Below are 23082 nucleotides of genomic sequence, written 5' to 3' on the forward strand. Positions count from 1 at the left end.
TGGCATTTATAGTACTTTAGATATAAGTCTCAGATCAGAATACCAACTGAAATTTTATGTGGCCATTCGACTGCAACAATCACAAAATTTGGCACTCATACTAAAATCGGTCGGGCAGCTCTGATGTCTATGGACCTGAACCCCCCCAATACTCATTTAAATAAATGGCTTCCGGTGGAATCACTTAGGTAGGAAGGCATTCCCAAACATCTAATTCTAGAGACGATGGTGATCTTTTCTCAATGTCCAGAGTTAGAAAGGACTCCGGGTAAATGAGCATTTCCGACATCATATGAGAATATTGATAGCTGAGAGCACAAAGGGACGTGACCAATTTATGGGAACATACTGTATATGAATACTGGAAATTCTGTGCAGAGCGTCTACAATATCATATGAAAGTCCTTATGAAAGCTTCCCCAGCACATCAGGTTAGCCGACAGATCTTCTATAATGGTCACCTCATGAAACAAAAGGGATACAGAGATAAAGTCCATCTCCATCTGAGGACTCGCTGCGGTAAGAACGGTAAAGATGTTGGATATTCTACAGGCAAGAAATGGATGTTTGTACAAACTGATTTCTCTCCCTCTGGGTGGAACGGAGTTACCTAGCATTGGGTGATCACAAATCAAAGTCAAATGGTGCCATGCGTTATTTAATTTTTCTTGTGGAACTGTGGATGTCCCAGCAATTTTGCCAGCTAATTAAAGCTGATCCATCGGACCTGGTTGGGCACCCCTCTCGATATGATGGTAAGTGTCACCAATTACAGAATGGTGGTCTGAATACCGTGTAACAATGATCTCCAGAATTAAGAAACAGCAATTCGAGCTAAAAGGGGTTTCCCATAACACTTAGCTGCAGAATAGATAATAGATGTATTGGAGCAGAGGGTCTGAATGCTAAATGTATGATCTCTAGTGCCAAGATTTCTCTTGAGAACGAGGGTTTGAGAGCGCTTTTCTCAATGTTTTTTTAGGGCCCCAGTGGACTGACCTGCAGGCGACCATACATTTATCATCTACCCTGCTTGAATGACAGTCTCTATGTTGGGTGACGTCAGGCAAATGGTCAGACAAGCGTGATACATTTATCATCTATCCTCAGAAATATGTACGTGCTGTTGCCCCTCGGAGTGTTTTCCTGGACAGTGATGCTCCTGGACAGTCGCTGAGCACAGAACTACAACACAGCCCCATACACGCTGGTATGAATATTAGTCTTCACCTGAACCTATTTCAGATTTCTTGCATACAAGCGCCTGTCCCATCACAGCTTAGTCATATAGTTATCATATGAAGGACATTTTTGCCTCATTTATACGTAACCATTATTGCACAGATATTCTCCCCCTAGAGGATTTACATTCTAGATACTATGTCCAATACTTTTTCTCTAAGAAAGTTACACCCATGAGGGTCGTGGATGTACATGTGAAACACAGAGGAACAGAAAATAATTATAGAGAAGCGAGAATTTTAATAAACTAAAGTTTCCACCTGCCAGAACGTGTATGGTGGCAAGCAGCAGTCCTCTGCATCTCTGTACTATGCAGCCACGGGGACTCCATGTGCCTCGGTACAGCTATGTCCATGATGCCCTTTTGCGGCTTTGTACCCTCCCATAATACAGAGACTTTACTTACAGGTATCCTCACCATAAAACGCACACAGACAAGAACCCATTCTTACCGGCTTCCACTGGGTTTCATTGATCACTTTTAGTTGGATCTCGTATTCCAGTGTTATCCATCCACTTTTGACATCTGCCGACGCTGGAGGGTCCCACGTTAGCTCAATATCCATGCGTAATCGGGTGGCACTGACGTTGAGAACCGTCCAGTTCAGCGCAATTGGAGGGTCCGGTCTCACTGACAAAACACAATGGAAGCGTGTATAAGTATTCTGCAGAGAATTCCCCCCACATCCCGGCAATACCTATCACTTGCATTTATCAAGGCATTTTTGATTGGTGATTTTTTTCAGATATTCCATTAAAGTTTACAGTATAAAACAAGAAAAAGTAAAAAACAAACACTTCATGCACCACTCCAGTGGGTTTTTTATTGTAGCTCTGTGTGGTGCTTCTAATCTGAGTTCCCTGACCCTGGTCTTATACTCATCAGCCGCTGTCTTCACCTTTTATCACCGCCGCATAGGTCTGTCTCCAGCAGTTTGTGACCTGATGGATCACTCCAGTGTTTGCTGGGAGAGGCGGAGGACATGTCTACGGCTGTCATAGACTTACATTGAGAACTTCTGACGGTTACTTTTGATTTTCGATCAGTCAGAAGTTGCAGTCACAAGACGGCAGTGAAAGCGGCACTGGGAAGAGCTGAAGACTGCAAGTGTTAAGTATAATATCAAGACGTTAGTAGCACCAGTGCAGCACTGCAATAAAAAAAATGCTGACATGGTGTTTTAAATATAAATATGCTCGAAATTTATGATGCTTTTTTTACATGAAGGGGGGCTTAAAGGGAATCTGTCAGTAGGATTTCCTCCTTCCCACCCCAATCTATTTACATAGGCTATAAGCTAGTAGCCTTAGAAATCTTAATTTGTTGGTTGTTCAGCGTGATGTGAGATTTTAGACAGTTTTTACACTATACAAATATAGATGAAGTTAGGACCCTTCTAATAAGTCACAGTAACTGCTTTTACAAAAAAAAAAATTAGAGGGAATCTGGATTTCATCCCAAACACTATCTATAGGTGCATGTAGCTCTTTAAAAGACAAGACCAGCAATACCTTTACATGGTCAGTCCGTTCCTCCCTTACTGAGAAATCAGCGTTAGAATTAATATTCAAATGTGCTGAAGGACTATGGTAGATCTGAAGTCTTGGTCACTCCAGCTCTATTCCCCACTCAGCTCTGCCTTGTCCTGCTTTTCTGATGGCTCCTTTTGCCTTAAGTCACACAGCATAGAGGAAAAAATATATCTTTGTACCGTGCTAGCCAATAGATAGAAAAATATTAAAATTTGAGAGACCTCGGTGGTTGATACATTTTGATGGCAATGTTACACAGGTGGAACCAATGTGCCACAGTCCATAATGAGCCTGGAGGGATGTTAGTAAGTGACCACCTGGTTCTTCACTAGAGCTCCTGGTACTAAGGTTAGACTTCATCCCAGGTGAACGCCAGGTGCTACCCAGGTCAGAGCCCAGAGCCTCAGGAGATGACCCCCAATGGGGCAGGGAAGCAGGAACTGATTAACAAGAGGACGTGCGGCTGCTTAGACCGAACAGGTTCAGGATCAGGACTGCACTGCACGGCCGGTGGACAGAACAACTTCTGCATCAGGAATGGACAGGATAGGTTCAGGAACACAGGGCAGACACAGGTGTAGGATCACAGGTGCATGTTCAGACTGGACAGGTTACGATAGCAGTATAGGTGCGGATAAGACAGATCAGGCTCAGGATTGGGTAGCGGTAGGATGGTCTCAGGAACAGGTTACAGCAGGACAGACAGGATCAAGTTCAGATAGGATGGGCAGGATCAGATGCAGATGGGACGGACAGGATCAGATTCAGGGATCACTAGTACAGGGACCTTAAAACTAAGTTGCAGGATACACACTGATAACTAAAGTTGCTACCGCACTTCCCAATAGGGAAGGGTGCCTTAAATATCAGGCATCTCCCTGCTATTGGCTGGAGACGTTTTCAGAAGCGCGTGTGCTGCCCCTTTAAGAGGTAGGTAGGGCACATTCCCAGGAGACCTGCTTGCTGTGAGTAGGTCCTGGGATGAAACAGACTTTGTGGGAGGTCCGGCAATTAAGCGAACACGCCGGCATCTCTCCTGGTAGGAGAAAGGGGACTCCTGCAGAGGCGCTGACACTGTTCTATCAGGCAAACTAAAAAGATGGCAACAAATAACAGACTATTGAGTAGTCTTGAAAACTTGCTATTTGTTACCATCTTTTCAGTTAGCCATTAAAAGGTATCAGCCACTGAGGACTCTCAAATTTTAATATTTTTCACAGCATAGAGGCTCAGTCACGAAGGAGGAGCTGGCAGTGGGTGGGGAATAGAGCTGGAGTGACAGAGGCTTCAGATCTACCATAATCCTTAAGCCTCATTTGCATATTAATTCATGCATTGATTTCTCAGTAATGGAAGAACAGACTGACCATGTAAAAGTATTGCTGTACTTATCTTTGAAAGAGTTACATGAGCTTATAGTTTGGGGTGTGTAATCCTTTTGACAGATTCCCTTTTTAAAAAAAAAAATAAATTGTGACCTGTTAGAAAGTTCCCATCTTCATCTGTATTTGTACAGTATAGAAAGTATCTCTCCAGAAGACTGACCTTCCGTGAAACCATAAAAACTTACCAGTGAACACCCAAGAGTTTATATATTAATGCTCACCGATATCGTCGACTGCAAAGGAATATTCATCAAAGGTGATATTTTCACTGACAAGACGGACCAGATATCCCACCCATATAGAGGTGTGCTCTTTACTGAAGTAGCAGCTATTTTCTCCGGCAGACACGTTGTCAGGACAATCGGTCCAATTTATGCCACTAAACACGAGAAAAAGAAAATGTAAAAGTCATAAACTATCAATTTACTAGAGATACCATAAGTGACATGGGAGCCTGTCAGCCTGCTTTAGTAAATGTCCCATGAAATAAAAAAAACTGGAGCTTTTCTTAGAGCACAACTTTGTAATGTATGCGTACACTGACAACTGGGCGTTACCAGTTAGGGGTGACTTACGACACTGCCTGAAGTAGTCCTATCAGTGCTATTTAGGGCAGGCTGAGTACGGACAGTGGACTCGCACCTTTAACAAGGAGACTGGAAAAGCCAAGTTGGTAAAGGAGTCTTCCACTGCTAACAGATTCCCTTTCACGTCTTACTTCCCAGGTTCTTTTAACCTTTGTATGTTTTTTCTCCTTTTATGTGTATTTAAAGGGAATCTGTCACCACATCTGAGCGATCTGATCTAATAAGACTATTTTCAGCAGTCTATAACCTGTATGCCCTATTAATATGGGCATACAGGTTATAGACTGCTGAAAATAGTCCTACCTCTGTGTCTCATGAATAATGCCTTGTTCTGTAAAAATCATCTTTTATCGCTTACGCTGCCTCTTCCTCTTCATTATCCTATCTTTCTCCTCCCACATCATCATGGTGTCCTTGTGATGGCTGGAAATCCCGCACCTGCGCAATCCGACTGCGGTCGCACCTCTTCGCTGTTCCTTCTATGGGCATTAGCTTCACTTTTGTTCAGCGCAGGCGCCGGAGAGTCATTGTAATGTCTGCTCCCGGTGATCTCCGGCGCTCATGGCATCATCCATGAGGCATACAAGGATAACTAGTTTCAGCTGTCTATAACCTGTATCCCCATATTAATAGGTCAGATCGCTCAAATGTGGTGACAGATTCCCTTTCAAAGAATACTTGCTTAGATGTTTTTACTTGAAAGTATACACAATTTGTAGCTCTATTAATGGTACGCAGCTTTATTTTTCAGAATCATTACAGAAACTTATATTTTTTAAGATAAATTCAGAGCCGCCCTGCAGACAATCTGTTTTATGTCAATCTGAGCCTTTTATGTCACAGGTAGAATGTAGATCTCCATGACAGCTTCACTGATTTCAATGATATAATTACAAAAAGAAATTGCTTTATCTTTAATTCCGCCATAAATTAGTGGTGTAAAGATATGAACGTCTTTGAGAGCAGTTTTTTACCTAATCGCATGCATTTTTTAATTGAAAAAAATATTTTTTTGCACTTGTGTTTCATTTAAATTGTTGTGACTATTTGGCTTCTACAGCCTTTATGTATCACAGTAAATAGTAGACTGCAGGATGAGTTAACGTTTAAATCCATCACTAATGATAAAGTTTGTATCCCTTATCTCTCTTCTCCTGAATGATCTTTTTAGTTGATTTATGGCCAAACAAATGTTTATAACCAAATATCATCATTGCTAAGTTCAAAAGAAGACAGATAAACCTGCAATTAAATGAATGTCATTGAAGGATTCTCTCTTAACTCATTCTGCAGTCTGCTATGTATTGTGATACACAAAGGCTGTAGAAGTCAAGCAGCTAAAAATTTGTGGAAACCATATTGTAAAATATTTTTTAGCTAATAATATATGCATTTAAAGAAGCACTCCTCCTCTCATCAAAATGTTTACCCTCTTAATATATTGCAGTCATCATATTATATAGCACTGTGTACTTACAATTGCTCATTTTGCCTTTCTACCCAGATAATTCTGCAATATATTAAAAGGATAAAAATGTTGATGGGGGAGGAGGAGGAGTACGTCTTTAAGTAAAATTACCCCTAAGATGTCCTTTGTGTGCAAAATTTTAAATATCTGAAAACGGATAAAATAATCCTTAAAAAATAGTTAAAAGCAGCGTACGGTTTCTTGTACTGCAGTCTCAGTGAGCCAGATAAGTTATAGAAATTTCCATAAGTCCAATGACATGTGAATGTCTCCTGCTGTGGCGAGCGGCACTGCGTGATAGTGGGCCATCCAGAAGGATCTAGGAAAAAAAAGGAAAAACAATATAAAAACTAATTAATTGAAATAAAGATTGAATTTATTTTCAATATAGTAATGTGGTCGCCCTTGTGGAATGGAGCTATTCAACAAACACAATCTCCAGACTAGCATGTCAAATCAAAGCATAATGGGCCCGCTCGCGCTACACCCGTCTTGATAGAGTGCAAGGCACAGAATTCATTAAGACGTGCACGCCTCTTAATGAATTTGGCACATTCTCTGTCCCGGAAATGCCAATACAATCACCAAACTTCAAAGTGGCCAATGCCGGGCAATTGTCTGCCAGATTAATATGAATGATCTAGCCATCCACGGTCAGACTGGCCCACTATGGTTTCCGAGAATTCTCTAGGAAACTCAGGCTTGACACATTGTCCAGAAGAAGACAACTCTCCATTTTTAATCGACTCTGGAGCAAGCCATATTGGTTGATTTACTAATTATCTATTAGACCTTACTGATCTTATGTCAGTTTGGTGTGCACGGATTGCTTAAAGAGATTTTCCCAATATGGCAAGTAATACACTATCGAAGGACAGGGGATATCTTGATCATGGCAGCTTCAAGGGCTGTGACTCCAAGCGATCCTGAAAATGGGGCTGTACTAGTCATAAATGGAGCTTAAGCGTGCATACTCGACCCCCGCTCCATTCATTGTCCATGGGACTGCCAGATATAGACGAGCACGTTACTTGGCTTTCTTTGTCAGTTCCATAGTCAATGAATAGAGCAGAGACTGCCCATGCACACCTCTTCTCCATTTAATACCAGGCTCTAGAAATTCCAGATATTAATTCTCAGGATCAGTAAGTTATCCCCTTTCCTGTAGATTTTGGAAATACCCCTCTAAAAAAACATGGCCTAGAAGTGCAGCTATCAACGGGGCCCACCGCCAGCGATATAGCATATGAGCTAACATCCACACAATGTTGCCCGGACAGTGCAGTGTCACAGACTGCAATAAGGACAGGCTTGGCAAAAAATAAGCCAATAAAAGGGAATGTGGCCATTTTGGAGGCATTTCCTGATTCAATGTCCCACATTTTTTGTTACAAACACTGGTATGTGCGGATATAGGTGAACAAAATAAAATAGCAGCAATCAGTATATACACAAAATTGTACCAAGCATCAATGGGAACATTTTTTGCATGAAGTTATTACCATCCTAGTCTAACAAATAACACTGCAAATACTGAGTATTTTTACGGCTATCTGAGAAATATTACATGTTTTTTTCACGTCCTTCTGTACAGGCCCTCTGTTGTTGATGACAGATGAGATTCTGGGGACGGAGGTGGTGTGCACTACAAAAAAAAGGAAATATTGTTAACCCTATAGAGCTTATTTGATCTTAATATCTTTTTCATATTTCAATCCTTATTTCCTCTTTGACTGCTGACATGCACATTCACAGCAACATATTCTTCCACAGTGTCCTATGCCACTCTAACTTTTGTCCCACTGTTTTCTTTTTACGCTAAGGCATATCTAACTTGTCCACCCCTTATCACATTATAGTTCTGCCCTTAATTCATATAGCCCTGTCCTAATAAGCGGTCACTGCCTTCTACAAGATTAGTTGTCTCCTGCTGCGATGAACTATATCATAATCTGAACTCCGTCAAAAACATTTCAGTCTTGTATACTATTTTGTCTGCAATTTTTCTATTAAAGGGGACCTTTCACCGGTTTGAGCATGTTAAACTGGCCACACCATGGAATAGTCGCTGCAGAGCTGAGTAAGCCGTAGTTTTTATTCTTTAATTTCTCCTCTTTGTTACGTAGATATTAGCTTATAAAATGTATCTTATCATATTTGATAAGTCCAAGGGGGTGATGCCAGACATTTGTCTCTGGGGGGGGGGGGGGGGGGTGTTCTTTTTCCCCTTCTAGACGTTAACCAATCATAAACAGGAGACATAATAAAGGGGTAAAAAGAGCACACTCCCAAAAAGGTGAGTAGAACACATTTTCTCCTTTGTGAGCCATGTAACAATAAACAGCCCTGCCCTCATCCTTGATTTCTGCACCTACTGTGTGGAAAACAGTAAAGCTGAGCTTAATTACAATCACCTCCAGATTTCATCTCAGCACAGTCAGTGTGGGTGGGTAGAGGAATACAACAGAACTGACTGCGATTACAAACACCTTTATCTTTCATCTCACAGCAGTCAGTGTGGGGGGAGGGGAGTAAAACAGCTGACAGCCTATAAAAACATTTGAAAGTTGTGCTTTTCTTACCTTTTAAAAAGCTGAAAAATAGTGTATGTAAGAATAGTCCTTAATCAAACAACTAAACTAAACTGATAACTAAATAAATTTTATTTTTCAACATCAATACAAAAAAAAGTATAGAAAAAGTTGCAACAAACCTGGAGTCTTTCAGTACAGTACAGCGATGCACATTTTAAGGGAGTCTTAAATGCATCAGTGATTTATTTCACAATCAGGGCAGACTTCATATTCCACCCTAATAGCAGTGTGATTTTCATGGAAAAAGCAGCTACTTTCTCCAGCCGACACATAGGAAGGAAGATAATCAACCATGTGTCAAGATGATCATAGGCATTAGATAGATGACAGCGCACACGGGAAAAGGTCAATGGCTGCCAAGCAACTCTGACACCACTTACCATGGGCACATGAAATCCAACGTAATTAAAGCGTCTTACCACGGCCTACTAGGTTAAAAGCTTTATTGGTCTTGTCTCTTAGTCCCATTTTCATTGTATTTAGCACGTACATCAGGGAGGCTAGTGTACACCTTCACTACGACAGTTCCCACAAGGAACAGCAAATTCAGGTGCATGGGATACCACGACGACAACGCCTGTGGGTGCCATATTTGTCACTGTATTGTTAGTTTTGTATCCCAAAATTGGCTTATAATATAAAATGTATTATTTTATAGCTACATGCACTTTAATAAGATTTACACTTATCACTCACCCTTCGATTGCAGAACTGACACAAACACTGGGATCACAAGCTCCTCGCTGAATTCCCCAAACTTCTCATTCCCATGTAGTCTGCACCGGACTCGTAGCAAATACTCTTTTTCAGCCTTCAGACCATACACTGGTAGATAGGTGGTGGTCACTACATCGTACTGCAAGAAACAATCGCATTTATAGAAAAATAGCAGCCATTGCCACTTTCTGATCATTTTGCGTTCAAGTATGTAGTAAGCATGGCGATGTCTGCACAGGACACCCCCTGTGGTTGTGCGTGGCCACAGACCTAAGCATCCACACCGGCCATTGTGTGACCTAGTTGTTGTTCAGAACAATTATTTTTCATTTTTTATTTGAATTTTTGCAAGTGACAGACAATAGAATTGTCAGTGCAAATTGGGAACAACCAGAGAGAAAGGTCAATGGAATATAACGTTTACGCATGACAAAATCATTTACAACACTACGGCTCTAATTCCGTACCATGACCAACCAGCTCAACAACAAATTTTTACCAGGAAACTTCTACTGATCTCATCTCTGATCCTTCATGATTGTTTATCCAGGAAATAAACCTGGAGAACAAACATTGGAACTATGTCCTGGTACATACAGATTAAGGGTAAGTTCACACATTGCATATTTGATGCAGGAAATCTACAACTAGCTTCAGGGAAGTCAACAGCGATGGATCTTGCTGCATATTTTCCTGCAGACTGAGTATTTTAAGGATACGGTGCATCCTGGCCTCCTGTGCCAGCGGTCCATCCCATGTGTACACTACAGCCCCAGCCCCTACGTCCCCTTAGTGCATCCTGGCCTCCAGTGCCAGCGGTCCGTCCCATGTGTCCACTACAGCCCCAGCCCCTACATCCCCATAGTGCATCCTGGCCTCCAGTGCCAGCAGTGCATCCCATGTGATCAATACAGCCCCAGCCCCTACATCCCCTTAGTGCATCCTGGCCTCCAGTGCCAGCGGTCCGTCCCATGTGCCCACTACAGCCCCAGCCCCTACATCCCCATAGTGCATCCTGGCCTCCAGTGCCAGCGGTCCGTCCCATGTGATCAATACAGCCCCAGCCCCTACATCCCCTTAGTGCATCCTGGCCTCCTGTGCCAGCGGTCCCTCCCATGTGACCAATACAGCCCCAGCCCCTACCTCCCCTTAGTGCATCCTGGCCTCCAGTGCCAGCAGTGCATCCCATGTGATCAATACAGCCCCAGCCCCTACATCCCCATAGTGCATCCTGGCCTCCAGTGCCAGCGGTCCGTCCCATGTGCCCACTACAGCCCCAGCCCCTACATCCCCTTAGTGCATCCTGGCCTCCAGTGCCAGCGGTCCGTCCCATGTGCCCACTACAGCCCCAGCCCCTACCTCCCCTTAGTGCATCCTGGCCTCCAGTGCCAGCGGTCCCTCCCATGTGACCAATACAGCCCCAGCCCCTACATCCCCATAGTGCATCCTGGCCTCCAGTGCCAGCGGTCCATCCCATGTGACCAATACAGCCCCAGCACCTATGTTCTCTTAGTGCATCCTGGCCTCCAGTGCCAGCGGTCCATCCCATGTGCCCACTACAGCCCCAGCTCCTATGTTCTCTTAGTGCATCCTGGCCTCCAGTGCCAGCGGTCCATCCCATGTGACCAATACAGCCCCAGCACCTATGTTCTCTTAGTGCATCCTGGCCTCCAGTGCCAGCGGTCCATCCCATGTGCCCACTACAGCCCCAGCTCCTACATCCCCATAGTGCATCCTGGCCTCCAGTGCCAGCGGTCTGTCCCATGTGACCAATACAGCCCCAGCACCTATGTTCTCTTAGTGCATCCTGGCCTCCAGTGCCAGCGGTCCGTCCCATGTGACCAATATAGCCCCAGCTCCTACATCCCCATAGTGCATCCAGGCCTCCAGTGCCAGCGGTCTGTCCCATGTGACCAATACAGCCCCAGCACCTATGTTCTCTTAGTGCATCCTGGCCTCCAGTGCCAGCGGTCCCTCCCATGTGACCAATACAGCCCCAGCTCCTATGTTCTCTTAGTGCATCCTGGCCTCCAGTGCCAGCGGTCCATCCCATGTGACCAATACAGCCCCAGCACCTATGTTCTCTTAGTGCATCCTGGCCTCCAGTGCCAGCGGTCCATCCCATGTGCCCACTACAGCCCCAGCTCCTACATCCCCATAGTGCATCCTGGCCTCCAGTGCCAGCGGTCCGTCCCATGTGACCAATATAGCCCCAGCTCCTACATCCCCATAGTGCATCCTGGCCTCCAGTGCCAGCGGTCTGTCCCATGTGACCAATACAGCCCCAGCACCTATGTTCTCTTAGTGCATCCTGGCCTCCAGTGCCAGCGGTCCGTCCCATGTGACCAATATAGCCCCAGCTCCTACATCCCCATAGTGCATCCAGGCCTCCAGTGCCAGCGGTCTGTCCCATGTGACCAATACAGCCCCAGCACCTATGTTCTCTTAGTGCATCCTGGCCTCCAGTGCCAGCGGTCCGTCCCATGTGACCAATATAGCCCCAGCTCCTACATCCCCATAGTGCATCCAGGCCTCCAGTGCCAGCGGTCTGTCCCATGTGACCAATACAGCCCCAGCACCTATGTTCTCTTAGTGCATCCTGGCCTCCAGTGCCAGCGGTCCCTCCCATGTGACCAATACAGCCCCAGCTCCTATGTTCTCTTAGTGCATCCTGGCCTCCAGTGCCAGCGGTCCGTCCCATGTGACCAATACAGCCCCAGCACCTATGTTCTCTTAGTGCATCCTGGCCTCCAGTGCCAGCGGTCCATCCCATGTGCCCACTACAGCCCCAGCTCCTACATCCCCATAGTGCATCCTGGCCTCCAGTGCCAGCGGTCCGTCCCATGTGACCAATATAGCCCCAGCTCCTACATCCCCATAGTGCATCCTGGCCTCCAGTGCCAGCGGTCTGTCCCATGTGACCAATACAGCCCCAGCACCTATGTTCTCTTAGTGCATCCTGGCCTCCAGTGCCAGCGGTCCGTCCCATGTGACCAATATAGCCCCAGCTCCTACATCCCCATAGTGCATCCAGGCCTCCAGTGCCAGCGGTCTGTCCCATGTGACCAATACAGCCCCAGCACCTATGTTCTCTTAGTGCATCCTGGCCTCCAGTGCCAGCGGTCCCTCCCATGTGACCAATACAGCCCCAGCTCCTATGTTCTCTTAGTGCATCCTGGCCTCCAGTGCCAGTGGTCCATCCCATGTGCCCACTACAGCCCCAGCTCCTATGTTCTCTTAGTGCATCCTGGCCTCCAGTGCCAGTGGTCAGTCCCATGTGCCCACTACAGCCCCAGCTCCTATGTTCTCTTAGTGCATCCTGGCCTCCTGTGCCAGTGGTCAGTCCCATGTGCCCACTACAGCCCCAGCTCCTATGTTCTCTTAGTGCATCCTGGCCTCCAGTGCCAGCGGTCCCTCCCATGTGACCAATACAGCCCCAGCCCCTACATCCCCTTAGTGCATCCTGGCCTCAACATTTAAAGGAATTTTGCTATTATAGCAATGAATGGCATATCATTCGGATATGCAATCACTTCCTCAATGTGTGAGGTTAAGCTGCTGCCCTGTCACAACCTGTCCCATGAATAGACCTCAGCTCATCCTGCAGGGCCTGGTACATCTGTGCATTACATGAACAGACCATTATTTTAAATAGAAAATTCATTAAAGAACCACTAAAGCAGTGTTTTTTTTTTTATTACAGCTGCAATGGTGTCACTAATCTACGCTCTCTAATACAGAAAATGTGCAGCACAGCCGAAGGAGGGAGGTGCACGGTCCTAGGTTCCCAAACCTCAATATATAAATGACAAGTGACTGGCACACTCTGGACGTGTTGTGATGCAAAAACGGGGTTTATTTTACATACTGTAACACAAACGTTTCGGTCGTAACTGGACCTGCACTTGCGGTGGATACCGCGTGCTTATCCCAATCATCAGGCTGATAGCGCTCATTTCCCCCTTAGCCCACAACAAGCGGTGACACCGCGTGCCTTTATACCTACGGGCGGATAGTGTCACCTGTGACACACTACTCTGCATCTGCAGTTTGCTTCTACTCCCTGGGATCTATATATACCTTCAGGCGTCACCCTGATAATACCACCTGGGACATACTCCCCTTGGTTTATATACGGCTACCTGAATTTCATATAGCTCCAGTTCTTTGTTTCTGATGCAACCTGTTTCATTTTGGGGTCCCCCCAACATACTAGCAATCTAGCACACTGATGAAGGTCCAGTTACGACCGAAACGTTTGTGTTACAGTATGTAAAATAAACCCCGTTTTTGCATCACAACACGTCCAGAGTGTGCCAGTCACTTGTCATTTATAATCTACGCTCTCTGACCTCAGTATTATTCTTACCAGCTTTCGTTGCCTTCTTTAATCTGTGCTGCTCCGGTCATCTTCTGCTTGTTGTGACCTGTCGGATCGCTCCAGTGTTTGCTGGGTGATCCGGAAGTCACTTCCCAGTGTAAATTAATGATAGTCAGAACGAGGCCATAACGAGGATCTCATAGACTTACACTGAGCTTGTGACCGTTACCTCTGACTTCAGGTCAGTCAGAAGTTGTGGTCACACAAAAGAGCAACACTGGGAAGAGCTGAAGACGGCGTCTGGTGAGTATAATACTCGGTCAGGTAACTTATATAAGCAGCGCCACTCCAGTGCTGAAATAAAATAAAAAACCGCTGGAATGGTGCTTTATCTTTCCCTGTGGTGGTGCTGCACTGAATCTGAATAAACTACAACTGATGGCTTGTGATCATTACCAGACCCTTTTATCAAAATACATGTTCTATAGTGAACATCCTTGCAATTAACTAACTACTGAAATGAGCTTTTCTATCTCATAAAGTAAGGGTCTGACCTTTGGGAACCCTAATGATTCTGAGAATGAAGGCGTTGCATCCCCTATGTTTTCTTAATGGTTCAGTTTTCGAGTTCAGACCCCCATCTATGCTAAAGTGAAGGCAAATCATAGAGATGGAAAAATATCCATAAAACCTTAGGGCTTCTTCACACACTGCATTTTTTTACACTAGGGGTTAAAAAAACAGCGTTTTACAGTATCATCATAATGAATGAGATTTCTGAAACCTCGTGCACACGTTGCTTTTTTTTTCCTTGCAGCTTCGAGCCTTCAAAGTGTTTTTCAAAACTGCAGCATGTCAATTTTTTCAGAGTTTTTCAGCCATGCAAGTGTTTTTCCTGCCGACATTCTGGTGTTTGTAGCACAAGATTTTGCCGCACTCAAAGTGTGCAGGTACCATTGCTGTACCTTGTATTTCTACAGCCAGTTATGGGCACCAGTATAGTGCCGAGGCGCTATGCTGTTAATAAGAGGCCTCAGGTATCATGTTGGAAGCCGGTATATCCGTATTTTTGAGATTATTCCCTTCTGAATACATAAACCAGGAAACTTTTCTCAGGTACGATGACATTTCATCCCTTACCGAGTTCCACTGCTGTTCTGTTGCCGCTTTCATTTGCACCTCATATTCCAGGAATAACGTTGCAGCGGATGAAGGAGGCGGCTCCCATGTTACGTGGATGTCCAGCAGTGAATTATTCCCGCTCCCGCCGATGTTCTGAAGAGACCAGCTCAGAGACACCGGGGGATCTGGTTCCACTAAAAGAAAACAAAACCAGAGTACGGAGAATCAGAACTGTACAGGAGCGCAGAAGACACTTCAGAGGATTGTAATAATGGACTCTCGTATCCAGCTTGTGCCTTTGTAGCATGGCATGGGGTACTAACGCTGTATTTTCCGTATTCATACAATGTAAGAACACACTGTTCTTCAGTTTTGGAAAATTTCCAGACCATACTGAACAAGAACAGAAGTGATTTGTTTTTATAACATCCACCGAGCTTTAGGATCAAAGACACTTGTGGTTTACTGGAATCCTAATCCTTTCATAACGCGTGCCGCATATTCTCAGTAGTTCTCGGTCACCCCGGTACATACCCCCCTCCTCTAATTATAATTTAATTTATCATTTGGAGGCTGTGCTATTGCAACGTCCTTATCACAGCGACTGCTCCATTTCCTGTCATGTGCACTGTTGTCTTGTAGACCTTGGCTGGATCAGAATGAATACATGCAGATGTGATCATTACAACTATTCAAAGTAGCTACCAATGTAGTTTTTAATGGGTTAACTGGTTAGATAGCTCATTGTCAAATTCCTGAGTTAATTCTAGTTCCTCTATTCAGGACCTTTTTTTATCAGAGGAAAAACTGCTATTAAAAAAACACTTCTTGTGCAATGCTTCATTTCCCCTGTGGTGGCGCTGTAGAAAAATTAAATACTTCTCCCAGAATGTAGGTGATCACTATGATCGCCTTAGCTCCAAGGCCAAAAGAGGATCATTGCAAAGTGGAAAACATAAGGAATTGCTTATAAGTTGTTTGAAGCTTTTCAGAAGCCATATAAAAAATAGTGAACCGGTCAATGATTCTAAATCTTAAAACACACAATGAATAGATAGTAAAGTATTTAGAATATCTTTGGTGAAATATGTAAAGGTAAAACATTGGTGGGGATACAGGACTGAGAATTTGGTGATTAAAGGGGTAAACTTGGATGGTAAGAACTCTATCTTCACTATATGTACTAACCTCTTAGGTTAGAGGGAATCCATCAGCAAGTTTTATTACGTATTCCGAGGGCAGCAAGCGATAGGGGCTGAGACACTGATTTCAGTGATATGTCACATATTAGGCTGTGTACTGTTGTTTACATTTAAGGAGTGTTATCTGCAGATTATCACTGTCAGACTAGCTGTCCTCGTTCCTCCTGGTCCTACCCCGCCACACTACTGATTAGCAGTTTACTGTCAATATACAATGTACACAGAAAGCAGTGGTGTGGGTTGGGCAACTTTCTGAATTCTGCAACATCTAAAAAAGTACGGCTGCACCCAGTAAACTAAGTGATACATCACTGGAATCAGGGTCTCTTTCTCTACATTATACTGCTCTCAGATAAAGTTTCAAAACCCTGGTGACAGACTCCCAATCAAGGCCATTTTGGCAGAAATATTCCAACCCCTTACCTTTTCTGACAGTTTGGAAAATGGAAATCAGCAACAGTTAGAGCTCATAGCTGATCTTGAAAACCCCATCCACTTGTATTATATTGCGTATTGTTGGAATACCCACATATTAGACATTTATTACATATCCTTTGGGTAAAACTGGCTGATATTTATTTATTAATTCACTAATTTTGCCTCTATATTTTCAACATATGCCGCAGGGTTGTACAGAGACTGTCACTCACAGAAGTCCCACTCCCTATTGGGAGACGCAATCTATATATTGTTTTTGGTGCATGCTAGGAAAATGGAGTACTCGGAAGAAAATCATTCACACAGAGAGAACGTAAAAACTTCATGAGATTATCATCCTTGGTCAGTTTTGGAGCAAAAACTCCAGCGATAAGGTTCTACTCCTTCAGGGGTTTTGTACCAGGCTTAGAATCTATCCATAAGATAGGGGATACATTCCTGATCGTTTTGGGGTCCTTCTGACCCTGAGAACAGAGTTCTGAAGAGCCCCGTCTAAGAGGAGCCCAGGTTGAGCATACAACATCTGCTCTACTCAATCTTCGTGGGACTGTCGTAGCTGTCTCGGACAGTCTCAAACATAGAGAATGGTCTACCTCAACTTCATTCAGGCAGGAGGCCTATTCTCAGGATCAGAGGGGTTGGTTGGACCCCCAGCGATCTGGAAAATAAATGGCGTAGCAGAGCACATAAGTAACCGCCATTCCATAAAATTTGGTGACACAAGTCCCTGTATACAGTGGGAATTTCATCCGTTGGACCCCCGCTGATCTTAAGTGAACCATTTCCCCTTAGGACAAGCATTACAAGTAGTAAGCACTTACCAATCCCATCGATGGTGAAGTTATATAGCTGAGACGTTGCATTCTCACTACGAAGGCGTACAAAGTATTCCGACTGTACAGACGCATGTTCCTTACTGAAAAAACAGCTGTTCTTTCCTCCAGACGAGCTGTCGGGACAGTCCCTCCAATTCGTATCACTTAGGAAGAGGAAATATTATCAAACCTCTGGCTGCTATTACAGCTCGCAGGTCTATTACACACAATATAATGTGAAATAATACAGAAAACACAAGAGCTGTAAATCCCAATACCTTGTCCTATACTGCAGCTTCATATGGTCGGTGCCATTGCTGAAAGCTCCGTGATTCCAGTAGCAGGTGAAGGTTTCCATCTCCGACGAGCGGCATCTTATCGCTTTTGGCCATTCTGATGGAGCTAAAATTGAAAAACAAACTAAAAATGAAGCAAATAGGTGCAGGAATTACAAGACCCAGATAAGCAACTTAACAGCCACAAGGGGCTCCTAGAGCTTTCTTCTGCCTTATCTACAACATTTTCTGCTGGTTACTAAAATATGTTCTATTCGCTCAGCACATAAGGACATCAGAGATAAAATAAAAATAGTGTGGAGAAATAAGAATTGAAAGCATTGAGAATTAAAGCAATCCGACATCCAATTGTTATAGAGACAGAGACCCTGATTCCAGCGATGTATGACTTAGTTTACTAGGTGTGGCAGTTGTGGTAGAATCACAGTTTTCTCTGCTGTAGATGTAGCAGTGCTCAGAATGCTGTGCCCTGCATAACCCCGCCCACAAAACTGATTCGTAGCTTTCTGTATATTGACAGAAAGCTTCTAATCAGAGGTGAGGGCGGGGTTATACAGAGCAGGAAGACTAGGAAGCACGAGACACCTGGTCCTGTAGTGATAATCTCCTTCTAATAAACCACTGAAATCAGGGTCTCAGCCCCTATATCATGATGCTCTCAGATGCTGATGGATTTGTTTAAAGCTGGATTTTAATTGTAAGCTTGGAGAAATCTGTCAACCCAAAAAGACCTTGGTGTATACAATATATATCATGCCCTGCAAATCCGCTACCTGTACTGAAGACTCTGCCTCAGATGGCCTAGATCCTGTAAGGATACTCCCAAGACTGAAAGCTATCACCTATCCACGGACCTGGTGATAACGTTCTGATCGGTGGGTGACTGCAAGAACCTCCACGGATCCCAAGAACTGGGCTCTGCCCTGGTAGACTGGAGTGGCGGCCACTCATGCATGACACCATTCCATGCATGTTCCCAGCTATCTCTGGCCTTTCCATTACAAAAGTAATGTGGTTACTGCTTCATTCCAATGTGACATTTCCAGGCCCAAATCTCAAGATGGGTCAGGGTCTCAACAGGTGGCCCCCACCGATCAGAAAGTCATCACCTTTAATTGTTGGGAATAATTTTCAATGTCAGGAAGAGCCCTTTAATATAAATAGTACGGAGGTATTATTTACACCTGTTATTACTTTGTGTATGAGTCTGTTATATGGTCACTGTATGTTAGTAATATAGAGCATTTTATGATAATATTGTGCTATTTTTACAGTGTACAGTGTATTGTGGGGGAGGTTGTTTCTTGAGCTATTTAAAGGGAACCTGTCAGCAGGATTGCTCTTAGTAACCTACACACAGTGTCAGGTTGGCGCCATTATACTGATTACAGTGATACCTTGGTTGATGAAATCTGTCTTGTGGTTTTTGTTTAATCTTTGCTACCTAAGCAGAGCACTACAAGAAGACCCCACAGGCCGCGCCGGAGCACGAGCATATCATTAACTAAAAACTGAAAATAAAGATTAAACCACAAGACGGATTTCATCACCCACGGTATCATTGTAATCAGTGTAATGGCGTCGACCTGACACTGTCTGTAGGTTACTGTGCACAATCTTGCTGACAGGTTCCCTTTAAGGAGGACCTTTTTAAAAAAAAACAAAAAAAACAAAAACAAATCCTGAGGCAATTCTGGTAAAAAAAAAAACATAAAAATGAGAACTAAATAAAAAATGCTTAAAACTCTATAACCGTATAATGGAGTAAAAAAAAAAATCAGTAGCTGGGATAAAAAAGCAAGAACTAGACACTTGACAAGGTGTCAGCTCCTCTTTAATGCATTCTATGACAGTTCTTCACTTTGAGCGCCACCTACAGGAGGTGCCGGGCAGTGTCCAACCAATGACCATTTCAGTTTCCAGCTTTTGTGTGCCCTTGTTTCTATACAAAAAGGCCAAATATACCTTCTTCCAGTTTTTATGGAAGCAGTGAAAGTTCCCCTCCGAAGTGACAGCCAAGTGTTTCATTATTAAAATCCAGCTATCCCCATGTAACTTCTCTGCCGATTGCATGAAAATCCTCCAGGCTGAGAGCTGTTTTGCGAACACTTATTTAATGGTAAATGTGAGAACACAGAATTGTTTGACTCTTTGGGAAAATCAATTCGTAAATAGATTTTTATATGGGTTCAATTCTGTGAACAAAGACAAAATAATAACTAACAGCTCTTTGTAATTAGGATTACAAAAAACTTTAGGCTGAACTCACCTATCGATAAAACATGGACCCAACAGGTGGGCCTCCTGACCTCAACTGCTTCTTATATGCCAGTGAGGCAGTTAGCTCAAGTGAAGAGACCCAGCGGCCGGGCCAGGTATTGTGAATTTGCCATTATGTCTAGGTATACATGGGCATCAATTCTGGCCCACTTGGTAAATCACGGTGCAACAGTTTTTGATGCTTTCTTATAGAAAATACAATAAGTGAATTAAATTAAAAAAAGGAAACCACGTCCAGTGCAGGGAAGAGGAACGTACTCTTCTGGGCACGGAGCATGTGCCGGAACAAAAAGATATGACCCGGCCGTTGGAACCTCAATCAATCCCGGAAGGTCATGGGGTCCCATGAAGGTTTACCGGTATGGTATGGATGAATATACAGAGGAAATTCACAAATACAGCATGCACTGACATTTTCTACACCATGCCTAAATGCAAAAATTATACTGGGAAATTTTGAGAAAAATATTGCATCGCAACGCAGCAATATAAGGCCCCGGCAGTGGTTCCAGATAGAAAAATCAAGTCACAGCTTCTCTTGAAGCACACACACATATAATCCATGAAATGAGAAGGTAGCCAAGCAAATCATAAAGTTGGAGAACACAATTATTTGTCTAGTGAGTCATTTACAAATTTGAATTCAATTTGATTTAACAGATTTTCTTTGGTAAAAAGAGATCAACACAAACACTTTCACATAGCACCGTGGCCAGAATCTCTGGGAAGAAAAATATTTAGCAAAGCTCTGAGAGGCCCGATCACCTGCTGGTAAAATTTATGGAGTGAAAGGAGACCAAAATATAAAACCTCTGTCACAGATACAGTTGTGCTCAAAAGTTTACATACCCCGGCAGAATTTTTGCTTTCTTGGCCTTTTTCCAGAGAATATGAATGATAATACCAAAACTTTTTCTCCACTCATGGTTAGTCAGTGGGTGAAGCCATTTATTGTCAAACTACTGTGTTTTCTTTTTTTAAATCATAAGGACAGCCCAAAACATCCAAATGACCCCGATCAAAAGTTCACATACCCTGGTGATTTTGGCCTGATAACTTGCACAGATGTTGACACAAATGGGTTTGAATGGCTACTAAAGGTAACATCCTCACCTTGTATGCTTGTAATCAGTGTGTGTGCATAAAAGCTGAGTGAGTTTCTGGGATCCAGACAGACTCTTGCATCCTTCATCCAGCCATTGACATTTCTGGTTTGTGAGTCATGGGGAAAGCAAAAGAATTGTCAGTGGATCTACAGGAAAAGGTAGCTGAACTGTATAAAACAGGAAAGGGATACAAAAAGATATCCAAGGAATTGATAATGCCAGTCAGCTGCGTTCAAACTGTGATTAACAAATGGAAAATCAGGGGCTCTGTAAAAACAAAACCACGGTCAGGTAGACCAACAAAAATGTCGTCCACAACTGCCAGGAAAATTGGCAGGGAAACCCACAAATTGTTCGGGATGCAAAGAAAAAATCCACAAATAACATTAGCTGAAATACAGAACTCCGTGAAAACTAGCGGTGTGACTGTTTCAAGATGCACAATAAGGAGGCACTTGAAGAAAAATGGGATGCATGGTCGAGTCGCCAGAAGAAAGCCAATAGTGTGCAAATGCCACAAAAGTATCTCGCCTACAATACGCAAAACAGCACAGAGACAAGCCTCAAAACTTCTGGAACAAGGTAATTTGGAGTGATGAGACCAAAATTGATCTTTTTGGCCATAACCATAAACATTACATTTGGAGACAGGCCAACAATGCCTATAATGTAAGGAACACCATTCCTACTGTAAAGCACGGAAGTGAATCGCTAATGTTTTGGGGATGTGTGAGCTACAACGGCACAGGAAACTTTGTCAAAGTTGAAGAAAAGATGAATGCAGCACGCTATCAGCAAATATTGGAGGCAAATTTGCAATCATCAGCCTGGAAGCTGCGCATGGGACGTACTTGGATGTTCCAACATGACAATGATCCAAAACACAAGGCCAAGGCGACCTGTCATTGGCTACAGCAGAACAAAGTGAAGGTTCTGGAGTGGCCATCTCAGTCTCCTGACCTCAATATCATTGAGCCACTCTGGGGAGATCTCAAGCACGCAGTTCATACTAGACAGCCCAGGAATTTACAGGAACTGGAGACTTTTTGCCAGGAAGAGTGGGCAGCTTTAACATCTGAGAAAATAAAGAACCTCATCCACAACTAACACAAAAAAACTTCAAGCAGTCATTGATGTTAGAGGGGGCAATACACGGTATTAAGAAATGGGGCATGTGAACTTTTGATCAGGGTCATTTGGATATTTTGGGTTGTCATTATGATTTAAAAAGAGAAAACACAGTAGTTTGACAATAAATGGCTTCACCCTACTACTAACTATGAGTGGAGAAAAAGTTTTGGTGTTATCATTCATATTCTCTGAAAAAAAAAAGCCAAGAAAGCAAAAATTCTGCCGGGGTATGCAAGGATCGCTCAATCTATCAATATATAAAAATAAATCATCTGATCAGTGTAAACGGTGTAATGAGAAAAAAAAATCAAATAGCCAGAATTACAGTTTTTTGGTCGCCACAACATTGTATTAAAATGCAATAACAGGCAAAATGGTATCAATAAAAATATCAGCTCAGCAAGCAAAATAAGCTCTCACCCGGCCCCAGATCATACAAAAATGGAGATGCTACGTGTCTTGGAATATGGCAATTTTTGTTTTAGAAACTTTGGATTTATTTTCACCACTTAAATAAAAAATAACCTTGACATGTTTGGTGTCTACGAACTCGTAATGACCTGGGAGAATCATAATGGCAGGTCAGTTTTAGAAATTAAAAAACAAGGCAATGGATAAAAAAAGCAAAACACTTTTTTTGCAATTTCACCACCCTTGGAATTTTTTTCCCATTTTCCAGTACAATATATGGCAAAATAAATGGTGCTGTTCAAAAGTACAACTCGTCCTACAAAAATAAGCCCTCACAGTGCCATGGAAAAATGAAAAAGTTACAGCTCTGAGAAGAAGGGGAGCAAAAAACAGAAACTCAAAAATGGAAAAACCCAAGGTGGTGACTGGGTTAA

General features: G+C 43.4%; 1 protein-coding gene across 7 annotated transcripts in view; it reads right to left on the minus strand.

Annotated features, from left to right (window-relative positions):
• GHR (growth hormone receptor) overlaps positions 1–23082 on the minus strand; it is a 470149-nt gene that overhangs the window by 11282 nt on the left and 435785 nt on the right. For all 7 annotated transcript variants that reach the window (XM_077285624.1, XM_077285657.1, XM_077285665.1 and 4 more), the window contains 8 exons: positions 17703–17826; positions 17431–17588; positions 14988–15163; positions 9506–9665; positions 7783–7860; positions 6411–6534; positions 4382–4539; positions 1695–1873 (listed from right to left, as the gene is read on the minus strand). In XM_077285624.1, the coding sequence (XP_077141739.1) occupies positions 1695–1873; positions 4382–4539; positions 6411–6534; positions 7783–7860; positions 9506–9665; positions 14988–15163; positions 17431–17588; positions 17703–17826 (1157 nt within the window). The remainder of the gene's footprint in view (positions 1–1694; positions 1874–4381; positions 4540–6410; positions 6535–7782; positions 7861–9505; positions 9666–14987; positions 15164–17430; positions 17589–17702; positions 17827–23082) is intronic.

Source organism: Ranitomeya variabilis, chromosome 1 (genome assembly GCF_051348905.1).
Source record: "Ranitomeya variabilis isolate aRanVar5 chromosome 1, aRanVar5.hap1, whole genome shotgun sequence".
NCBI classification, from domain to species: Eukaryota; Metazoa; Chordata; class Amphibia; order Anura; family Dendrobatidae; genus Ranitomeya; species Ranitomeya variabilis.